Below are 20,383 nucleotides of genomic sequence, written 5' to 3'. Positions count from 1 at the left end.
ATACTGTTCTAAGCACTTTACATGTATTAGTTCATTGAATCCTCTCAATACACTATAATGAGAAAACTGTGGCATAGAGTAGTTAAATAATTGTGTGTCCAAAGTCCTACACCTGGTGAGTGAGAGCTGGGAACTGAACACAGTCATTTTACTCCTGAATCTATGTCCTCGATAGCTATTCTCAGCAGCCATCTTTTAATTTCTCATTAGGAGGTAGCATCCTCTTAACCTACTGCTGAATTCTGCCTCCTAAAATTTGTTTTTTTCCCTTGTTATTAATAGATTAGTTTGGACTATAATTTTTCTTTTTGTATGTGCGTGTTATCTCTGTCAGGTTTTGGAACTGGTATCTTGCTAGCTTCAAAAATTAATTTGGAGGTTTTTCTTCTTTTGCTGTGGCCTGAAACAATTTAAGTAGTACTGGAATTATTTTCTGTAAAGATTTGGTAGAAGGCATTCTTCACGCCTATTAAAGTGTCTGATTTTGTTGCTGAGGGAGGGAATGAATTTTTAATAAAATTTTTTCCTATTTTTCTATGATAATTCATCATTTAGATTTTCTACAACTCCTATGGTAGGTTTTAGTCATTTATATTTTTCTGAAAACCATTCATTTCATCCAGATTTTCAGCCAATTTCAGTAAGTCTGAGCAAAGGAGTATCTCAGAATTGTTAAAAAATTGCATGTATCTATCACTTTCCCACTTACTATTTTCATTTTGTATTGTTTGTTCACTTTTTCCCTTAATTATATTAAACAATAGGTTTATTCTTTTGTTTTGTTTTCAGAGAACAAGCTCTTGGATTTATTTGTTGGTCCTTCATTTTATTATAACTTTTCCCTCTTTATCAGTGGTTACTTCTAATTTTGTACAATTTTGTTCCACTTTTTTACTTGACTATGTTGGCTCATGATTTGTTTTTCTATTTTATTGTTTTCTTTGCTTTATCTTTATTTCTTTCCAGGAACCAACTCTTAGATCTATTTATTAGCTGCACTATTTTTAAAATTAGTCCCTTCTGCTTTTAATATAGGTATATTTTATTTCTTTTTAAAACTTGCATGCCTGATTGACTGCTTGTGTTTTTTTATCTTCATTCTTTCCTGTTTAACAATGCTAGTAAGTAGAACTATGCCATGAGAAGAGATATCTCAAAGGTTCTAATACATAGTTCTTGCATTATCAATATTTTTGAGATAGTATGTTTTTTATTTCTTCTTTGGACCAAGAGTTGAGAGGGGTGGTTAAGACTTCTTTTGTCTTTGATTAAAACATTAATTTGCAGCTTAATTGCACTGAGATCAGAGATTGTGACACGCTATATTTCTATTTTTTGAAGTATATTGAGATTTTCCTCTGTGGTTCAACTTTTAGAAATGTGGCTATTTTTATCAACTGAATTATTGGCTTATTCTCTGTATTCAAGGTTTAGACATATAGATGCAGATATACACACACAAGTTTGTGTGCTTACACATATATGCACACTGTGGGATTTTCAATAGCCTTACTAACTTGACTGTTTACTTGATCTGGCATGGACTGAGAAAAGTGATTTAGATTTTCCCACTGCAATTGCCTTTTTGTATATTTCTATTTTTATTTACTGCAGTTTTTCTTTTATGCATTTTGAAGCAGTTCTACTTGCTGCATGAAAATTCACTATATTGTATGATTATCATTACAAAGGGTCTTTCTTTAATATAGTATTGTCCTGAATTTAACATTGGTTGATACTACCATGGTTCTTACTGTTTTTTTCTTGCACTTAATTTCTACATCTTTGCTAATCCTTTTACTTTCAACCTTTCCAACCTCATCAATTCCAAGATGTATTTCTTGAATGTGTTATAAGGCTGAGTTATAATTTTTATCCAATTTGAGAGTCTTTTTACTTTAAGTGGAAGAGTTTTCTCAGTTACACTTACTAATAAACTCTTTTTGATCTTAATTCTATCATCTTATTTCATGATTCATTATTTTGCTCTTTCTTTTTTATCTTTTCCTATATGGTCTAGGTTTTCTTGCTTTATGTTCTGTGGTGAGTGAATGTATTTGCCTTCTGGTAATTCTGAAGACTGATATTCTGAGTTTTGCTATTCTAATGATACCCTAGTAACTTTTAATAATATACTGAAAACTCTTCTTGATTTGTCAACTTCAAACAATATATTTTAACAGCACACTGTAAACATAAGGAAATTAGCAGGACTTCCTCTTGCCCTTCATACCTTCCTGCCTTTGAATATTAACTCCCTTCCCCTATTATAGTACATCACTATCACTAGTTTAGTTTTTCTTGGCACTAATCACAATGTATAACTACCTTATTTATTTATTAATTTAATTGTTTGTTCTTCAGCTCCCCCAGTGGACTACATAATGCTTGAAGCCCATGATTTTTTTTTATGCTTTTGAGTGATCCAGAAGGTGTAGCACACTGCAGAATAAAGAGCCAGCATTATAAGAGACCTTTGGGATCACCTTCCCCAGCTCTCACTTTACACATGAAGAAACCAAGCCCTAGAGGATGGAGACCCTCACCCTATATCATAGAGCTAGTTGTGACAGGAGCTGGGCTAGAACTTAGATCTGCTCACCCAAGCTTCTTCCAAAATTCCAGGCTCCCTCAAAATGCATCACACAAAGTTTTATTCTAACACCAGGGGAAGGTTCACACTTGCTTGCCAAACCAATGTGGAAAATACTTTTTCATTATGTCAATTACTATCACTCAGTGCCTTCTAAATGACATACTTGAAAATAGCTCCATTATAATGTGCAATTGAAAAGGACTGCCATTTCATACATCCACAATAACCTCATTACTATTTACAGATACATTCTGAATCTCTGGACATGTCTTGACTGAGGAAGCCCGAGAGGAAGACCACCCTCATTCTAGGCTGAGCATCAAGATTGTAATAAGTGACACATTCAAAGACACTTAGAATGGCAAGAATTGATTCCAGAAAAGAATCTCTGTTTCCTGGCAACCAGCTCAGTACTCCCTGAAGGGCACTTTGAAGAAAAGCTCAATCAATGGAAGGGTCAAATGTTTTCTTTTTCAAATGTCCATTTTGCATGTAATGGCTGCTCTGTGCAGACTTTATGGGGTGTTTGCTTGTTCGGGAGAGGTAGGGTCCTTCTGAGTAAACACATGTGCTATAGGTGAGAAATTACTTCAACTGAGTTTATTGGCATTTCTTAGAGCATATGAGTTCAAAGAAAATTATTACAGGTAAGAGCTCTGTCCATTGAAATACCACTGTATAGATTACATAGTGATATATACAGTCAGAGAGACATCCAAGAAAAGCTCAGTACAGAGCTTGCCAATTCTGAAGATCAGCCTTTACAAGGGTTGGTAAATCTTTCTTTTGACCCTAAAGCTACCTACTTTGCCCTGATTATTTTTTCAGACTGAGATCTCCCTAGTGGAAATGAATGGAATATAGAAAGGGTACTGTAGTCATATAGTCCTTGGTTTGAACCAGGTTTTTGCCTGGCCTTGAGAAAGCCACTTAACTTTGCCAAGTTCTGCTTTCTCTATATGTGGACAGAGTGGAATAACACTATTTTAGAAGGCTGATGTGATACTTTGGTAGGATTACATGAAGGAATCTGCCACTTGGTATGAACTTCACTTGACAGCTTTATTAGTTGTCAAAGATGGACATGGAGGTGTGGACCAAATGGAAAACGGAGGACTAAGTAATGTTGAATTATGTTTGTGCTTAGAAGCTTATGTTAGTGTCTCTGTCGGCTCTCAAAGCTATATTAAGCATATATATGATAACTCTTTAGGACTTGGAAAAATGGGTTTCCACTGAACAGAAGGAAAAGTGGGGCCATCAAGAAGTACAGTCATAAACCTCAATTTGCATCAGTCACTGGTCAGCTCTATGTATGAGCAGCTCTTACCAGGGGCACTATGGTACCCTGGGGGCTACTTTGTGAGTATGATGGGGATTCACAGATCCCTGGAGCCTCAGTACTTTAGAGAGTTCTCTGTTTCTGACTAATATAACACATTTCCTTAAATTGTCCATTGCCACACTGCAGACATGCATTCCCCTATCCATCGCCATTATTACCTTGTGTATGAGTTAGACAGAATAGGTCAGACTTTTAGAAGATAGGCCCATGAGGCATAACCCCAAACAAAAATAGTTTACATTTCTCTCTCACTCAGCTCAGGTTATGGAGCGCTTATATAGTGTGCTAGGACTTCCCTGGTGGCTCAGACAGTAAAGCATCTGTCTACAATGCGGGAGACCCAGGTTCAAGCCCTGGGTTGGGAAGATCCCCTGGAGAAGGACAATGGCAATCCACTCCAGTACTATTGCCTGGAAAATCCCATGGACAGAGGAGCCTGGTAGGCTACAGTCTATGGGGTCGCAAAGAGTCGGTCACGACTAAGTGACTTCACTTCACTATATAGTGTGCTAGACTTTGTGAGTTCTGGGTGAGATGGACACGTAGGTGAATCAGACTCAACTTGTCCAGTGTAGAACTGGAATAACAGAAGACCGTGTGGTGTTCACCTTGGCCAAGTTAACCTGGACCTCAGTTTCTTAATGTATATTAAAAAAGGAGGTCTTGGCCAGGTGATTCTCCAAGATCCATTTTACTTCTCTGATTTTTATTTATATACGAAACTTTATGCTAAGTTCCTTAAAACAAAAGAAGCAAAAAATAAATCTTAAAGGATAGAGGGATATAATAAGAAACAGAAACATTTAAAATGATTTTAACATCTTAAATTCCCTCTCTAAAAAAAATTAAACTGAATCAATAATGATGGCTTCCTCCAAGAAGTCAATTTTAGCTCATTGTGGAAGAGTCCCAAGGGTCTCAGCTGTCCTTTCCTTTTCTTTTTGCCCCATCAAAGTTTTCCATGTAGATGTTTTTTCCTTCTCCTGCTGTTGGCTGTTTCCTTCATGTTGTTTCCCGCTTGTGTTAATTCGCTTTTATTTGACCCCTCACATCATCCATCAAATTCTCACATGGCCATTACAATATCATTGTTTTAGTTGAGGTCTCAACAGCTTCAATCAATCTATGACCAAAATTCCTACAACTCTTGCTACTCTTTTTTTCTTCCTTCTTCATTTGGCTCTAGCTCTTTATGGGTGATATTAGTGTTTAGAGGTCTTCCTCCCATTCATCACCCATCTTTCTCCCCGCAAAATCTCTTTCAAAGTCTCTTCAGCTTTCAAAGCAGAAGAAAGAAATCTCTTTCAGCTTTCAAAATGAACAGAGTGATAATGCAGTAGACACTATTATGCTAAGAATACTTGGATTTTGCTTATTAAAGAAGTGAGGCTTCAAGTCATAATAGATATGTTTTTCTTTTTAAAACATTACATTCAATTAAGTTGTGTGTGAGCTAGGCTCACAGCCTATGGTTTATATTGTTATAAGCCACAAATGAAATAAGGATTATAAAACACACTGAAGAGGAAAATGCAGCTTGAGAATATGAAACAAGTGTTAATTCAAGACATTTAAAGTTTTTTCCATTAGTCTCTTTATAATTAAAAACACAAGCTAAATGAAATTAAAGAACAGGATAAAAGGAGGAGGATGTTTTAAAGAGGCAATTTAAGGTAATTATTGGACAGTCCCAGTTTTGCCCAAAGTCGTCTCTACCCATCTGTCCAGCTATCCATCCAATAGCTTGGGCACTGGAAGGTCGGGTTGTACAGTATACAGAAAACAAGTTAGATATTGTCCTTTCTATGGAGATTTTATTCTAATATTATTTAGTCACTAAGTCATGTGTGATTCTTTTGTGACCCTATGGACTGTAGCCTGCCAGGCTCTTCTCTCCATGGAATTTTCCAGGCAAAATTATTGAAGTGGGTTGCCATTTCCTTCTCCAGGGGATCCTCCAAACCAGGGATGGAACCCAAGTCTCCTGCATTGTAGGTGGATTCTTTACTACTGGGCTACCTGGGAAGTTCTTTATTCTAATGTGTGCTTAGTCACTCAGTCATGTCCAATTCTTTGCGACTCCATGCACTGTAGCCCACCAGGCTCTTCTGTCCAGGGGGATTCTCCAGGCAAGAATACTGGAGTGGGTTGCCATGCCCTCCTCTAGGGATATTCCCAACCCAGGGATCAAACCCAGATCTCCCACACTGCAGGTAGATTCTTTACTATCTGAGCTACCAGGGAAGCCCAAGAAGACTGGGCTTCTTCCCCATCTTCCCAACCCCAGGAATCGAACCAGGGTTTCCTACATTGCAGGCAGATTCTTTACTAGCTAAGCTACCAGGGAATCACTATTTATTCTATAGTGGAGACCAAATTTTTGAAAAGGTTAACAAATATATGAACTTAATAATCTCAAAATGTGGTAAATCCTGTGAAAAACAGTGGAGGGGGAAATGGTGGAGAATATTTGGGGAGCTTTTAGGATACTAACATCTGACCAGGTGGCAAGCTGAATCATGCACATATTTAAATAGCATGCTCTTTTTTTAAAAAAAAAAATTATTTTACTGAAGTATAGTTGATTTACAATGTGGTGTTAATTTCTGCTGCAGAACAAAGTAATATATATATATATGTATGTATATGTATATGTATATGTATATATATCAGAGAAGGCAATGTCACCCCACTCCAGTACTCTTGCCTGGACAGTCCCATGGATGGAGGAGCCTGGTGGGCTGCAGTCCATGGGGTCTAAGAGTCAGACACAACTGAGCGACTTCACTTTCACTTTTCACTTTCACGCATTGGAGAAGGAAATGGCAACCCATTCCAGTGTGTGTGTGTGTGTATGTATATATATATATGTGTGTGTGTGTGTGTGTGTATATAATTTTTCAGGTTCTTTTCCCTAATGATTTATCACAGGATTTTTAATATAGTAACTTGTGCTATACAGTAGGAACTTGTTTATCCGTTCTGTATATAATAGTTTGCATCTGCTTGTCCCCAACTCCCAATTTATTCCTCCCCCACCACTACCTCCCCGACTTGGGCAACCACAAATATTAATGTTCTTTAAAGGGAAAATGAACTTCCACCTCAGAAACTCGTTTTCTGAAAGGGCTTTAAGAAGATGAGGAGAGAAATGACCAGTTAGGAGACAGTTCTGTAAACAAAACTGTAGCTTCCAGAATACATATCTTTATATAATAGGAGCGGGCCAGGCTCAGCTGTTAACCAAAGGCAGTTAGTGGTCCCACTCAGCCATTGATCATTATCGCAGTGAGCCCCTCCCCAAAGAGAGCAACCAGCGAGTGACCGTTAGTGGTCCGCCCCAGCCATTGGTCAGCTTTGCAGTAGGCACTCCCTCCTCTGTATAAAAGGAGCCTGAATTCAGCCTGCTGCTGCTGCCGCTGTCACTTCAGTCGTGTCCGACTCTGTGTGACCCCATAGACGGCAGCCCACCAGGCTCCCCCGTCCCTGGGATTCTCCAGGCAAGAACACTGGAGTGGGTTGCCATTTCCTTCTCCAATGCATGAAAGTGAAAAGTGAAAGTGAAGTCGCTCAGTCGTGTCCAACTCTTAGCGACCCCACGGACTGCAGCCTACCAGGCTCCTCCGTCCATGGGATTTTCCAGGCAGGAGTACTGGAGTGGGGTGCCATTGCCTTTTCCAGTAGCTTCCAGAATACAAATCTTTATGTAATAGGAGCGGGGCAGATTCAGCTGTTAGCCAAAGGCAGTTAGTGGTCCTACTCAGCCATTGATTATTATCGCGGTGAGCCCCTCCCCAAAGAGAGCACCCAGCGAGTGACCGTTAGCGGTCTGCCTCAGCCATTGGTCAGTTTGCAGTAAGCACCGCCCCCTCCTCTGTATAAAAGGAGCCCGAATTCAGCCTGAGGGAGACGGTTCTCTGAGAGACGAGTCTGCCATCTGCTCTGTCTGTGAGCTTAGCTTTGTGGTTACAGTCGTTATTCCTTGCCCCAGCAACCCACCTCCTGATTTATTGGCCTTTCCTATGGGAAGCAGAGAGAGCTTGGGCTGGGTTATCACTTACAGTGACAGCTTCTAAAGTCAGAGATGACATGAGCCTGACCCTCAGGTAACCTCTCTGTTCTCTCCTCCTCCTTGTCTCTCCTCAGTCACTCTGACATCTTTGCTGTTCCCTGAACATTTCAGTCCACCTCAGGGCCACCAGACATGCTCTTCCTCTATCTGGAATGCTTTTCCCCCAGAGTCGTATTTCTTGCTCTCTAATTCTTTTTAGGTCTTCAGTCAAATATCACATTTCTATCGAGGCCTTCTGTGGCCATTGTATTTAAACGTGAACATCCTGTTCCCACCTGGCTTTATTTTTTTTTTCCCATAAAACACCATATTATGATATACATTTTATTCTTTTTTTTATTGGCCAGCCATCCCTCAACATTCTGTGTAGGTTCCATGAAGGTAGGGAATTCTGTCAGCTTTTTTTTTTTTTTTTTTTGTCAGCTTTGATTAGTGTTGAATCTCCAGGACCTACCTAGAATAAGGCCTGACATAGAGCAGGTGCTCAATTTCTATTTGTTAAGTAAATGAAATAATAAATGGTCATATTTGAATACATACAATATATAATATGAATGTAATGATATAATTCTATATAATGTATAATATAGTAATATAATTCTATATTATATAATTCTATATAATATGAATATATATAATATAGAACTAAATCTACATTACAGTATTAAAATTATTATACTTCAGGCTAACTATGGTAAACCAAAGGCATAAACTTACAAGGACTAAGAGAATGAGAGGAGACAGTAGCAGAAAGGAAATTTCACCAAAATTTTCATGACAGGTGGTCTTATTTTGCCAGGCTGGGAAAGCTGAAACAAGCCTGCAGGGGAGAAACAAATTAGATAGAAGTTATTTGTGCCACAGATCAGGATTTGGAGGCATCTTATATTTCCCCCGTCCCCCTGCATCTTCCTCAAAGAGCTACTAGAGTATATATACCACCAAACAGGGGAAAAATTGAGAAAGAAAAACCTAGGATTGAGGAAACAGGACTCTCAGAGACAGGTAAAAGAATTTCCAGAATGAGAGTGAAGAGAAGTTCCAGCCTGACAGATGGTCATCAGGCATAGGCAGCAACCAGTCCAGACTATAGGAGACAGACAAAAGACTTCAAGGTTGACATCTTTAAAAAAGAAGAAACTGAAAGACAACCTGGTATATTTGAACATACGGAGAGATTTTACATTTCTATCAGATTTTAAGTAAGGTTCAGTTAGTTTATAGGGATATGGAAAACTAAAAATATGAGAAAAGAAATGATTAACTCTGAGGAAAAAAAAAAAAGCTATTAAAAAAAAAAAGAAATGGAATTATGGTCAACTTAGGTGGCACTAGTGGTTAAGAACCTGCCTGCCAATGCAGGAGACATGAGATGCAAGTTCAATCCCTGTTTCGGGAAGATCCCGTGGAGGAGGGCATGGTAAACCACTCCAGTATTCTTGCCTAGGAAATCCCCATGGACAGAGGAGCATGGTGGGCTACAGTCCATAGCGTCGCAAAGAGTTGGACACAGTTGAAACAACTTAGCATATAGTGGCTCAACTGTGAATGATATTTATTTATTCATCACAATACTACAATTGAGAGGCTGAGGGGGGAGGGTAAGTCTTTGATGTGTGTAGGGAAGTATTAAAAAAAACAACAACAGTATCTTCCATAGCTGGGAGTCAGCAAATATTATCTAAAATTGAAATACCAAAAAACCCCACATATTATTTAGAAATATGGAGATGAAAACAAGTAGTTAAAAACTGAAAATGACTTCTGGAGAGCAGCATTAAGGGTAGGGAAAAGTAGAATAGGAACTGAAGTTTTCCTTTACAAACCCTATAAGCCTTGACTTTCTAAGTGATATGTACATGTTATATTTATGTAAATATAAAAATAAAGTAATAAGAGGAATGTATGGTTTCTTGTTACTCTCTGGAGAAAGATCTTGAAGTAAGACATGTTTATGTTGGAATACCTGTAAATATAGAAGATATAGAAGATACAGGAAATATTTGTTAAATGTAAGTGAATGAATGAATGATGAGAGTTGTCACAAGTTTATTTAAAAGTTGAGAGTATATCACTGGCAGCCAGTGAAATGATGAGAGGCCTTGCATAGGAAGACGATTTAAGGAAGCCCAGAAAAGATATGCATTTGTGTACCCCACCACAATGGAGCCCCAGGGTTTCTGCTCAGTTTAACCTATTACACAGTGTAATGCTGGCAAAAATTGCTCATTTCCATAGAGCTGACTTCGCAGATTTAAAAAGTACTGAATGGGAAATAAATATGCTGCTCTTAATAAATGTCTAGTTAAGGTAGAGTTAATATAGTTAAATGTGAAAGTGTATGAATGATATATTTTAATAGCATTCAGAGCACATTTCAGCATCAAGATAAATGCAAACTTGAAAAAAAAAACTCTTAACATCCTCTAAACACATTGCCTTATCATAGCAAATGATAAATTACTAAAGAAACATGTTATTCTGCAGTGTTTTGAAGATTAAGTAGAGTATGAGTGAAATTAACATTGTGTATAAGTAAAGCTGTGACTATATCATGTCAGGCTGGTAATAAAATTGCAAAGGGGAGAGAATTAGAGTTTTATGCCACAGAAATGGAAGTAGTTTTCATTTTAATTGTTTTTCTTTAAATGGATTGTTTCTGTAATATACTACATTCTTTCCAGTTCACAGATGTTCAGGAGGGATAAAAGAGTTATAAAATATTCTAATGTGAGCTTCTAAAATAGCTTTTTTGGAACAGAAAAAGAACAGCCTAAAGAATTCAGAATTTTTAAAGTACAGTAAAGCATTCATATTGCAAATTTAGTGATTCGCATTTTGTGATATGGGAAAACAAATGGACTTTTAACTTTTATGCCATAACTGGCCTTTTAGTCAAATAAATCAGTTTCATCTATGATATTCCACTTTTTAAGTTGGGTGTCTCTCTACAATTCAATTTCTTTCTTCCTCATCTCATCTCCTGCTAGCAGTTCTTTATTAGAAGTGGTGTTAGAACTCCCCCTTTTCTCTATCAGATAGATTGGGTTCTGGTCTTCACTTCACCTGAGCTAACTCAGCAGGATGGATGTATTGTGCCAATGTTGGAGGCTCCTGTCTATCCACTCTATCCCCCTCAAAATCCCTTTCTCCCTCCCCTCAACCTGTAGCCCTTAGCATGGGCTACTCAGTTCATCTACATCAGCTCCCCGAGGGATGCTGTGTTCTTCTCCAGTTCTCTATTTGACTTTTCTTTTCTGCTTCTTCATATTTCTTTTTAGAAAGCCGTTGTTTTTCCATGATCCTAAAGCTATTTGTATCCTTGTGCTGTGTACAAAGGCTCCTGTTAATCTCAATGGCTCTGCTTTTCTCTTACCATCATAATTGCCTTTTCCTTCTGGCCCACATGGTCAGAGCCTCATTTATATGTGCTGAGACGGGGATCAACTGCCTTGGGTGGGTTCGAGTTCTGTGGAAGACAAGCTTCAAGGTTAAAGGGCCACTTTAATTACTTAAACACCACCAACAAATATTTACTAGGACCTACTATGTAGCAAGTACTATGCTAGATTTATAATGTTGAACAAGATAGGATCAGCTCTGGTCTTATGAAGTTTAAAATCAGGTGGATGAAATATGCATTAAACATACAATTGAAATAAATTCATTGTGAACCCATGAATTCCAAGTAACATAATGCTAGGAGAAAATACAGGATGCTATATGTTCACATAACTAGGATATCTGACCTAATAAGGGGGTTAAGAAAAGTTTCCTTGAGGAAACAACATTTAAATAAAGAGCTGAAGAATAAGTTGGAGTCAGCCAGGGAAAAGTAGAACTTTGTCCATTGAAGGAACCTGAGAAGCAAAGGCCTTAGGCAGGGCAGACAGTGGTGTGTTTGAAAAAACCAAGAAAAGGACTGAGAGGCAGGAACACAGGCAAGGAGAAGGTACAAGAATGAGGTGGGAGCCTGTGGAAGAAACAGATCATGTAGGCTGGTACCCAAAGGGCAAGAGGAGGCTTAAATGGAAGCATTGTTGGTTCAGATTTGACCAGACTGACATTATGCCAAGTGAATTGGAAGGGCATGAGTGTGAATGGGGGCCTTCTACTCCAATCCTCTTCCATATCCTGATCCACTGTGGATCCAGGGATTCCTGCGGTCCTGCTACTCTGTTACACACAGGGGTGGGGGAGTTAGGGCGGGGCATGGCACACTAACCCCCTTGAGATGCCTTGACAAGGTTTCTCATCTAATAGGAATATGGCTATTAGAAGATTCTCTGTTTTTCTTTGGGCATTTCTCTCATTTCTCAATGTCCGATCAGTGATTATTTTAAGCTTGCTCCTGCTTTCCTAGTCTTGATCCTCTGATCCATCCTGTGGAACATAAAGCTCTAAAGTAGCAAAGAACTGGGTGCTCACCCTTGTTTAGCATGTGGGTCATCTGATCATCCACAAAATAAAGTTACCCTTGAGGTAGGGAAATGTGTGCTGTTTGAATGGACAAATCTATTCATTAACTACATTGTCAACATTATTGACAAAAAAGACCAGTGATAGAATGAGACATTAAAGAAAAACACAAACACAAATTTCCATTTGCCTAACTGGAGGGTTGTATTTATTTGGTTTTAAAATTCCATCAGTCCCGCCAGAAGGTTAGGATGACCTACCCCTCCTATCTTCCTCTGCACAGCCCAATAAACAGATTCACTGCGGGAAGCAACACTATTGGGCAAAATTTTAATTTCTATCAACTATTTAGAAAAATGAGTTATTTTACTCATCATGCTATGTATAATTTTCAGCATCAGAGTATTTTCTAATGTTTAGCTTGTAATTCAGCACTTAATATCACTAGGTAAAAATACTTTCTGACTATAAGGGCAAATTCCTTCCTCCCTCTCTTTTTACCTCCTTTTCTTCCTTCTCTCTTTCTCCCCTTCCATCAGTCAGTATTGTTTATGACATTCAAAGTATTAACTTCATTTCAAAGTAAAATTTGAATGAAATTAACAATTTTGACAATGATTCCAGCATTGTCCTAAAGCGGCCCAATACTGCCTTGTCAAGTCAGTTCCTAACCACACTGATTTTGCAACTGCAAATCCTGACTAGTGTATTTATTTCAGTTCACCTGGGCCTTCTCTACATGTGTATGTAGAGAAGGTATGAGAAAAGATAGAATATTTGGTATGAGAAATATTCTTTAGAGGTATGAGAAAAGATAGAATATTTGGGTGGAAAGGGAGAGTCTATTCTGTAGAAAGAGGGGGAGAGAAGGTGACAATACAGCTCTATACAACAGACTCAAAGAAAAACTAGGCAGTGTGTGAACTACCAAGCACTGCAGTGTGTGGAGCTCTGATATACAAAGGCAAGTGAGGAGAGATTCATCAGGGAGAGAAGGTGGGAGGCAGCTGGAAGCTTAGGGGTGTAGGCTCATCAAACATGTCATTGTGCTTGACTAGGGCATTGCTGCCTGCCTGACCAGCAGTGGAGATGCTGACTACACCACATAGCCCCCTTGGGCTCTATTCATTTGCACATCTGTTCACCCACCATGGGCTCAGCAGGCATTTATTGAACACTTCATATGAACATGTCAATGAGATAATCACAGATCTTTTTATTCTTGTAGGAGCATAAAGTTTAGTAGGACAGAAATAGATTGGATAAAGAAGGGGTCCTAACAGAGCGACACTGGCAGGGATGCAGAGAGAAAGGAAGATTTCATTCTGATTGAGTCTGAGGTTCAAATATGGGAACTACATGCTTAGCCATTAGGTAAGATTATGAGATATGAAACTGTAACATATGCATGAGATATATGTTAACCCTTCATATCAAATAAGCCTAACATGAAAATTTAACCTTAGAAAAATTAGGTAGGACTGTTTGTTACATTATGAATAGGTGCCCTGCTATATAAAAAAGATTCTATAAATAACAAGTGCGTCTTAACTCACTATGATACTGACTAACAGAAAATTCTTAGAGATGGGAATACCATACCACCTGACCTGCCTTCTGAGAAACCTGTATGCAGGTCAAGAAGCAACAGTTAGAATTGGACATGGAACAACAGACTGGTTCAAAGTCAGGAAAGGAGTATGTCAAGGCTTGTATAATAAGCAAGGCTGCTTATTTAACTTCTATGCAGAGTACATCATGTGGAATGCCAGGCTAGATGAAGCACAAGCTGGAATCAAGATTGCCAGAAGAAACTTCAATAACCTCAGATACGCAGATGACACCACCTTTATGGCAGAAAGCAAAGAACTAAAGAGCCTCTTGTTGAAAGTGAAAGAGAAGAGTGAAACAGTGGCTTAAAGCTCAACATTCAGAAAGCTAAGATCATGGCATCTGGTCCCATCACTTCATGGCAAATAGATGGGGAAACAGGGGAAACAGAGACTTTATTTTTTGAGCTCCAAAATCACTGCAGATGGTGACTGCAGCCATGAAATTAAAAGATGCTTGCTCCTTGGAAGAAAAGCTATGACCAACCTAGACAGCATATTAAAAAGCAGAGACATTACTTTGCCAACAAAGGTCCGTCTAGTCAAAGCTATGATTTTTCCAGTAGTCAAGTATGGATGTGAGAGTTGGACTATAAAGAAAGCTGAGTGCCAAAGAATTGATGTTTTTGAACTGTTGTGTTGGAGAAGACTCTTGAGAATCACTTGGACTGCAAGGAGATCCAACCAGTCCATCCTAAAGGAGATCAGTCCTGAATATTCATTGGAAGGACTGATGCTGAAGCTGAAATGCCAATACTTTGGCCACCTGATGCTGGGAAAAAGATTAAAGGCAGGAGGAGAAGGGGACCACTAGAGGATGAGATGGTTGAATGGCATCACTGACTCAATGGACATGAGTTTGAGTAAACTCCAGGAGTTGGTGATGGACAGGGAGGTCTGGCGTGCTGCAGTCCATGGGGTCACAAAGAGTCAGACACGACTGAGCAACTGAACTGAACAGAAGGCATAGACTTGGATAAAAGACTTGAAATGTTAATATATCTGTGTGAAAATATGGCTCAAGCTACCACCATGTCATTGCACATAACTTTTCATAATATTTCTGTGAAAGTCAAAATGTACCTGTAATTGTGATCACAAATCACAACTAGCATTTTGTAAATGCAAACATCTTAATCTGAATGTACCCAACAAAATAGTTAGGATGGCCACGAGGCTCCCACTATAGGTTACTTGGCAAAAGGACTTTAGTGTGAATTCTCAAAAAGTTCTTCCTTTAGTTCTTTTCCCTGGCTGCATCTTAAAATCATATAGGGAGCTTTTACAATAAATGCTGGAGAGGGTGTGGAGAAAAGGGAACCCTCCTACACTGTTGGTGGGAATGCAAACTAGTACAGCCACTATGGAGAACAGTGTGGAGATTCCTTAAAAAATTGCAAACAGAACTACCTTATGACCCAGCAATCCCACTGCTGGGCATACACACCGAGGAAACCAGAATTGAAAGAGACACATGTACCCCAATGTTCATCGCAGCACTGTTTATAATAGCCAGGACATGGAAACAACCTAGATGTCCATCAGCAGATGAATAGATATGAAAGCTGTGGTACGTATACACAATGGAGTATTACTCAGCCGTTAAAAAGAATTCATTTGAATCAGTTCTGATGAGATGGATGAAACTGGAGCCAATTATACAGAGTGAAGTAAGCCAGAAAGAAAAACACCAATACAGTATACTAAACACATATATATGGAATTTAGGAAGATGGCAATGACGACCCTGTATGCAAGACAGGAAAAAAGACACAGATGTGTATAATGGACTTTTGGACTCAGAGGGAGAGGGAGAGGGTGGGATGATTTGGGAGAATGGGAATTCTAACATGTATATTATCATGTAAGAATTGAATTGCCAGTCTATATCTGACGCAGGATACAGCATGCTTGGGGCTGGTGCATGGGGATGACCCAGAGAGATGTTGTGGGGCGGGAGGTGGGAGGGGGGTTCATGTTTGGGAACGCATGTAAGAATTAAAGATTTTAAAATTTAAAAAATAAAAAAAACTAATGCTGAAAAAAAAATCATATAGGGAGCTTTTAAAAAAATCTGAGAGCCCAGGACACACCATGAGAATCTTTTGGAAATAAGACCCAATAATCAATAGTTTTTTAAGCTCCCTAGGCAATTCTGGTGTGTGACCAAAACTGAGAACCACTACTTTGGGAAGTGCTTCTCAAATTTTAATATGCATAGAATCTTCTTAAATGCAGATTCTGACTCATTAGGTCTAGAGTGGGGCCTGAGATTCTGTACTTCCCAGGTGGTAGTGATGCTGCCAGCCCAAAGCCCACGCTGTGACAATACCATTAGATCTAAATCTTGTGCACCAGAGTATCTGGGGGAGCATCTGATTTGACAGTGGGGACTTGATTTCTCCAGATCTCCTCATCCTGGAGTACAAATGAAATTATGTAACAACAACTCGAACTCCACTAGCTCTTGTTTAAACCAGTTCTTTTAAGTATATAGCACCCCTGTCCCCCTCCCATGAAAAGAGACCCAGTAAATGTGTTCCTTGATAGTCCTTGGGTAGGGGGGTGGTCTTAGGAAGGTCTTACATGGCCTCACAAATATTTTTTCCCCTTCTTTTGATTAGCTTTGTTTTCACTGAGACCCTACTCCTTTCCTGCAATCAAAGGACCACAATTATTCCAATGGGAGCTACAGCCGGTAGACAATTCTAGGTGAAAGACACCACCCTGTCCTCAGAATCCCTTGTCCCAAACTACTCTGGACAGCTCCAGGGGTGAGGGCTGTTTTTCCATTAAAATGACTTCTTTCTCAGGAGGACCCCCATGGCCTACTGTGCATGTCTGAATCCTTGCTCATTTTCAAGTAGGAGCCATGGACAAATCAAGTTTGTTTTTAGAAAGAACAGAACAGGTCCAGCAAAAAAAAGGAGTGCTGAGAGGAGATGAACCGTTTGTGGGAGGAGTTCATACCAAGGCGCACTATAGCCACAGTCTCCATAGCAACAGGAGCACTTATTGTGATTGCTGACCAATGGGCTATGCTCGGTTAGGAGGGCCACACTTCCTGGCAGTGTGTCAGTGTTGGGACTTTTGGATGTTCCACAGACTGGCTGTCTCATGCTAGAGTAGCCTTAGTTCCAGGGCAGTGGGTGGGCGGGGTTTCTCATCAGTGAAGAATTCTGTGGTTAGAGAAGCAACTTTCCCTTCCTCTGTGATCATCCAACCTCTCTATAATCCCCTCTCATCATTTCTCCAAGTTATTTTTGCTCTCCTTGTGCTCCATTCCCATCTTACATGTGTATCATATATGTGTTTACACTCTGTTACTATTAAACACACAATTATTCTGTCCTTTACCAAATGCACATTTCTTTTAGTTATCTTAGGGGTGACTAGCCAGTCAAGTGACCCTAGTAATGATTTTAAATGCCTCCCTGCAACAATTTACAACCATTAAGAAATACTAGCATAGTGTCTCTTAACGTTGTAGTATAAAATAGCAAATCCTGGGGAAATTCAATGGGGCCTAGATTTCCAAGCCCTCCTATAGACATTTATGCCAAATGGGGTATATGACACTATATGGCTCATTCTTTTGCACATATTTCTATTGTTTCATAAGTAAAACTCTCTTGAATAAGTATCATCTGCTTTCCAAGCAGAATGGAAGTGCAAAGATCCCATAAAGTTTCGTCTTATGAAGCAAGTAGCTTGAGTGATACTACGTTTGATTATTTTAGCATAGTTTAAGATGTAGGAAAGCAGAACCATACCTATCGCAAATCACTACCTCCACTACCACTGATGTGTGAAAACCCATGGTTTTCAAACATACAAACTAAATTAATGCTAGACCCTTCATTTTACAAAATTTCTCTTAAATGTTGTGTTTCTAGGATGCACTCCCACCAAGGCAGCTTTCCAGCAGTTAACCTCCTGTGTACTATGAAGCATGCATGCTTCTCATTTTGCACAAAACCTTTCTTAATCATGCAATCTGGATTTAAATGCTTTTCAAGGAGAAGAAAAATCCCATGTTTTCACATTTGTAATCAGAGGTTAAAACAAGATCGAAAATCACTCTGAAGACAAAAAAATTTAGTCCTGGAGAGCAAACAATAACATACGATGTTTGTTAATGTTATAGTATCTCTGGCAAAGAGGCACAGCTGAGTGGCTCTCAGTTCAGGCTACAGCCAGGGCTTGTGTGAGCATACTGGTCCCACTCTTACTGGCATCTCCTATAGAATAACAAGGTAGTTGCTAATCCTGTGGGGTGGACATCACCACTATCAGCTCACCCTTACTAGGACCTTCCCCAGACCTGGTAGACTCACCCAGTCAGGCCTAACTGGGTGTTCAACAAGGCATTTCTGGGCTAGAAAAGTCTTAGGAAACCATGTATTTCAGTCCCTTTGTTTACTATGGATGAAAAGGCAAAGAACTTGCCCAGAATCATAACTGGAGGCTGGCGTTGAGACTACAGGCTTGAGTTCTTGGCTTCTAGTCTTAGACTCTCTCTCTTTCTGCCTGTTACCATAACTCTGCATCTCTTTACCTCTAAAACGGAGTACTCCTTGTTAAACTGCTAGTTAACCTGTTCATTAATACTGACCATGGAAAACTCTGGGCCCTGAATTTCTGATGCAAAGAACTGACTCATTAGAAAAGACCCTGATGCTAGGAAATATTGAAGGCAGGAGGAGAAGGGGACAACAGAGGATGAGATGGTTGGATGGCATCACCGACTCGATGGACATAAATTTGAGCAAGCTCTGGGAGTTGGTGGTGGACAAGGAAGCCTGGAGTGCTGCAGTCCACGTGGCCGTAAAGAGTCGGACATGACTGAGGAACTGAACTGAACTGAGCTTCTATAGCCATAGCTTGGGTTCATCAACTGGGAATACAACAAACCCCAGGCTTCCACAGACTCACCTGCTCCTGAACCCAGACCCCTGGACTCTTAGCTGGGGTCTCAGAGCTCCCTAATTCGCTCCCAGTACAAATCTTAACCTGATACTTTCAGCTTTTGCATTAACGCTGCCTTGATTTCCTCCAGGAACAAGCAATAGCTCATGGAGTGTTTTCTGTGGGCTCCACATGGTTCCAAATCACAGCCCGTGGCCAGGAGAGCTGCCAGCTCCCTCAACAAAATTGGGAACTTTGTGGACCCCACGAGAGGCCTTATTTATTACATCTCCCAGAGAAAGCAGACTGGGGCAATAATCGTCAAAGTAATATTTACCCCTTAATAACTGCCTATTTTTATATCAGTGTTAGAGGTTAATAGCAGTGTTATTTACTCCTCTGCCAAAAAGAACTGAAGGATGTGAAATGTGGCAGTCAATAAAGCTGAACAGTCAGATAAATAACATTCATATTATTTCCTGACAAATCCTTCTGCAACCCAGGGATATAAATAACCCTAAGAAAGCAGTTCCTGCATTACAAGTTTACTGATGTGTAAAATGTAATTTTAAAAAGAGCTGCAAACCCTAGAAGCATTGGCTTCTGTAACTATACACTCCGATAGCACTCAGGATGTATGCACACACACGTGTGTGTGTGTGAGTCCTCTGGGAACACACATGCATTCTCCAACATACTTACCACCACGTATCCATGTGGATGGGGTGTCAGTGTGTGTAGTTATTGCCTCTCATTTCCTCTCTGCTTCCGTGATATGCACTCTTCTGCTTTTTTCCTCCCTCACTGGTGGCTTTTTCTTAAACTCCTGCTCTTATGCTCTTCATTTGGAGCACACCGGAGCTCTGTCCTATTCCCAGGTTTTCTGCTCTGGCATCTTCCTAGGTGATCCTATCCATTCTCATGGCTGACACACAAATGTGTATCTCTAGCTCTCAGTCTCCTGGGGCTCTAACTCCAATGTTAACAGGCTCCTTGACATTTCCAGCTGAAAGTATAGTAGACATCTTGGCCATGGTAGGGTCATAGTGTAGCACTCATTTCCACCCCCGAACTGCTCCCTATGCCCCTACTTTCTACTGCCTTCCCCACAGCAAATGCTACCACTTCCCACGCAGTTATTCAATTTAAAAACCAAGCACCTTTTTAATCTCTCTGATATTCACCTGTGTGTAATTCACAAACAAGTTCTATAAATTTTTCCTTGAAAATACGTCAGGAATTACATCCATCCATCTGTCTTCTTTCTGTCTTCACCACTCTTCCCCAGTCTACGTGTACCATTTTTCTGACTGCTTTCCCAGATTCTACTCTAGCCCCCTCTTATTCATTCTACTCTCAGCATAGTAAGCTTTTAAAATATGAATTCAAATATCTTTCTTTGGCCTGCAGGCCCTGTGTGATCTGACCCTGCT

At 39.6% G+C, this 20,383-nt stretch overlaps 1 protein-coding gene across 3 annotated transcripts in view; it reads right to left on the bottom strand.

Annotated features, from left to right (window-relative positions):
• HIBADH (3-hydroxyisobutyrate dehydrogenase) overlaps positions 1-20,383 on the bottom strand; it is a 255,954-nt gene that overhangs the window by 32,290 nt on the left and 203,281 nt on the right. The window contains exon 8 of one of the 3 annotated variants that reach the window (XR_011256702.1): positions 8,731-8,833. The exons of 1 other annotated variant lie outside the window; for it this stretch is intronic. Coding sequence is in view for 1 of the 2 variants with exons in the window: in XM_069588129.1 (XP_069444230.1) it covers positions 11,432-11,482 (51 nt within the window). In the remaining variant the exon portion in view is untranslated. Of the gene's footprint in view, positions 1-8,730; positions 8,834-11,389; positions 11,483-20,383 lie in introns of those variants that run through there. One more of the 3 variants, XM_069588129.1, reaches the window with a different exon arrangement.

Source organism: Ovis canadensis, chromosome 4 (genome assembly GCF_042477335.2).
Source record: "Ovis canadensis isolate MfBH-ARS-UI-01 breed Bighorn chromosome 4, ARS-UI_OviCan_v2, whole genome shotgun sequence".
NCBI classification, from domain to species: Eukaryota; Metazoa; Chordata; class Mammalia; order Artiodactyla; family Bovidae; genus Ovis; species Ovis canadensis.
The sequence above is the reverse complement of the archived record's forward strand: the minus strand, read 5'-3'. Positions and strand labels throughout refer to the sequence as shown.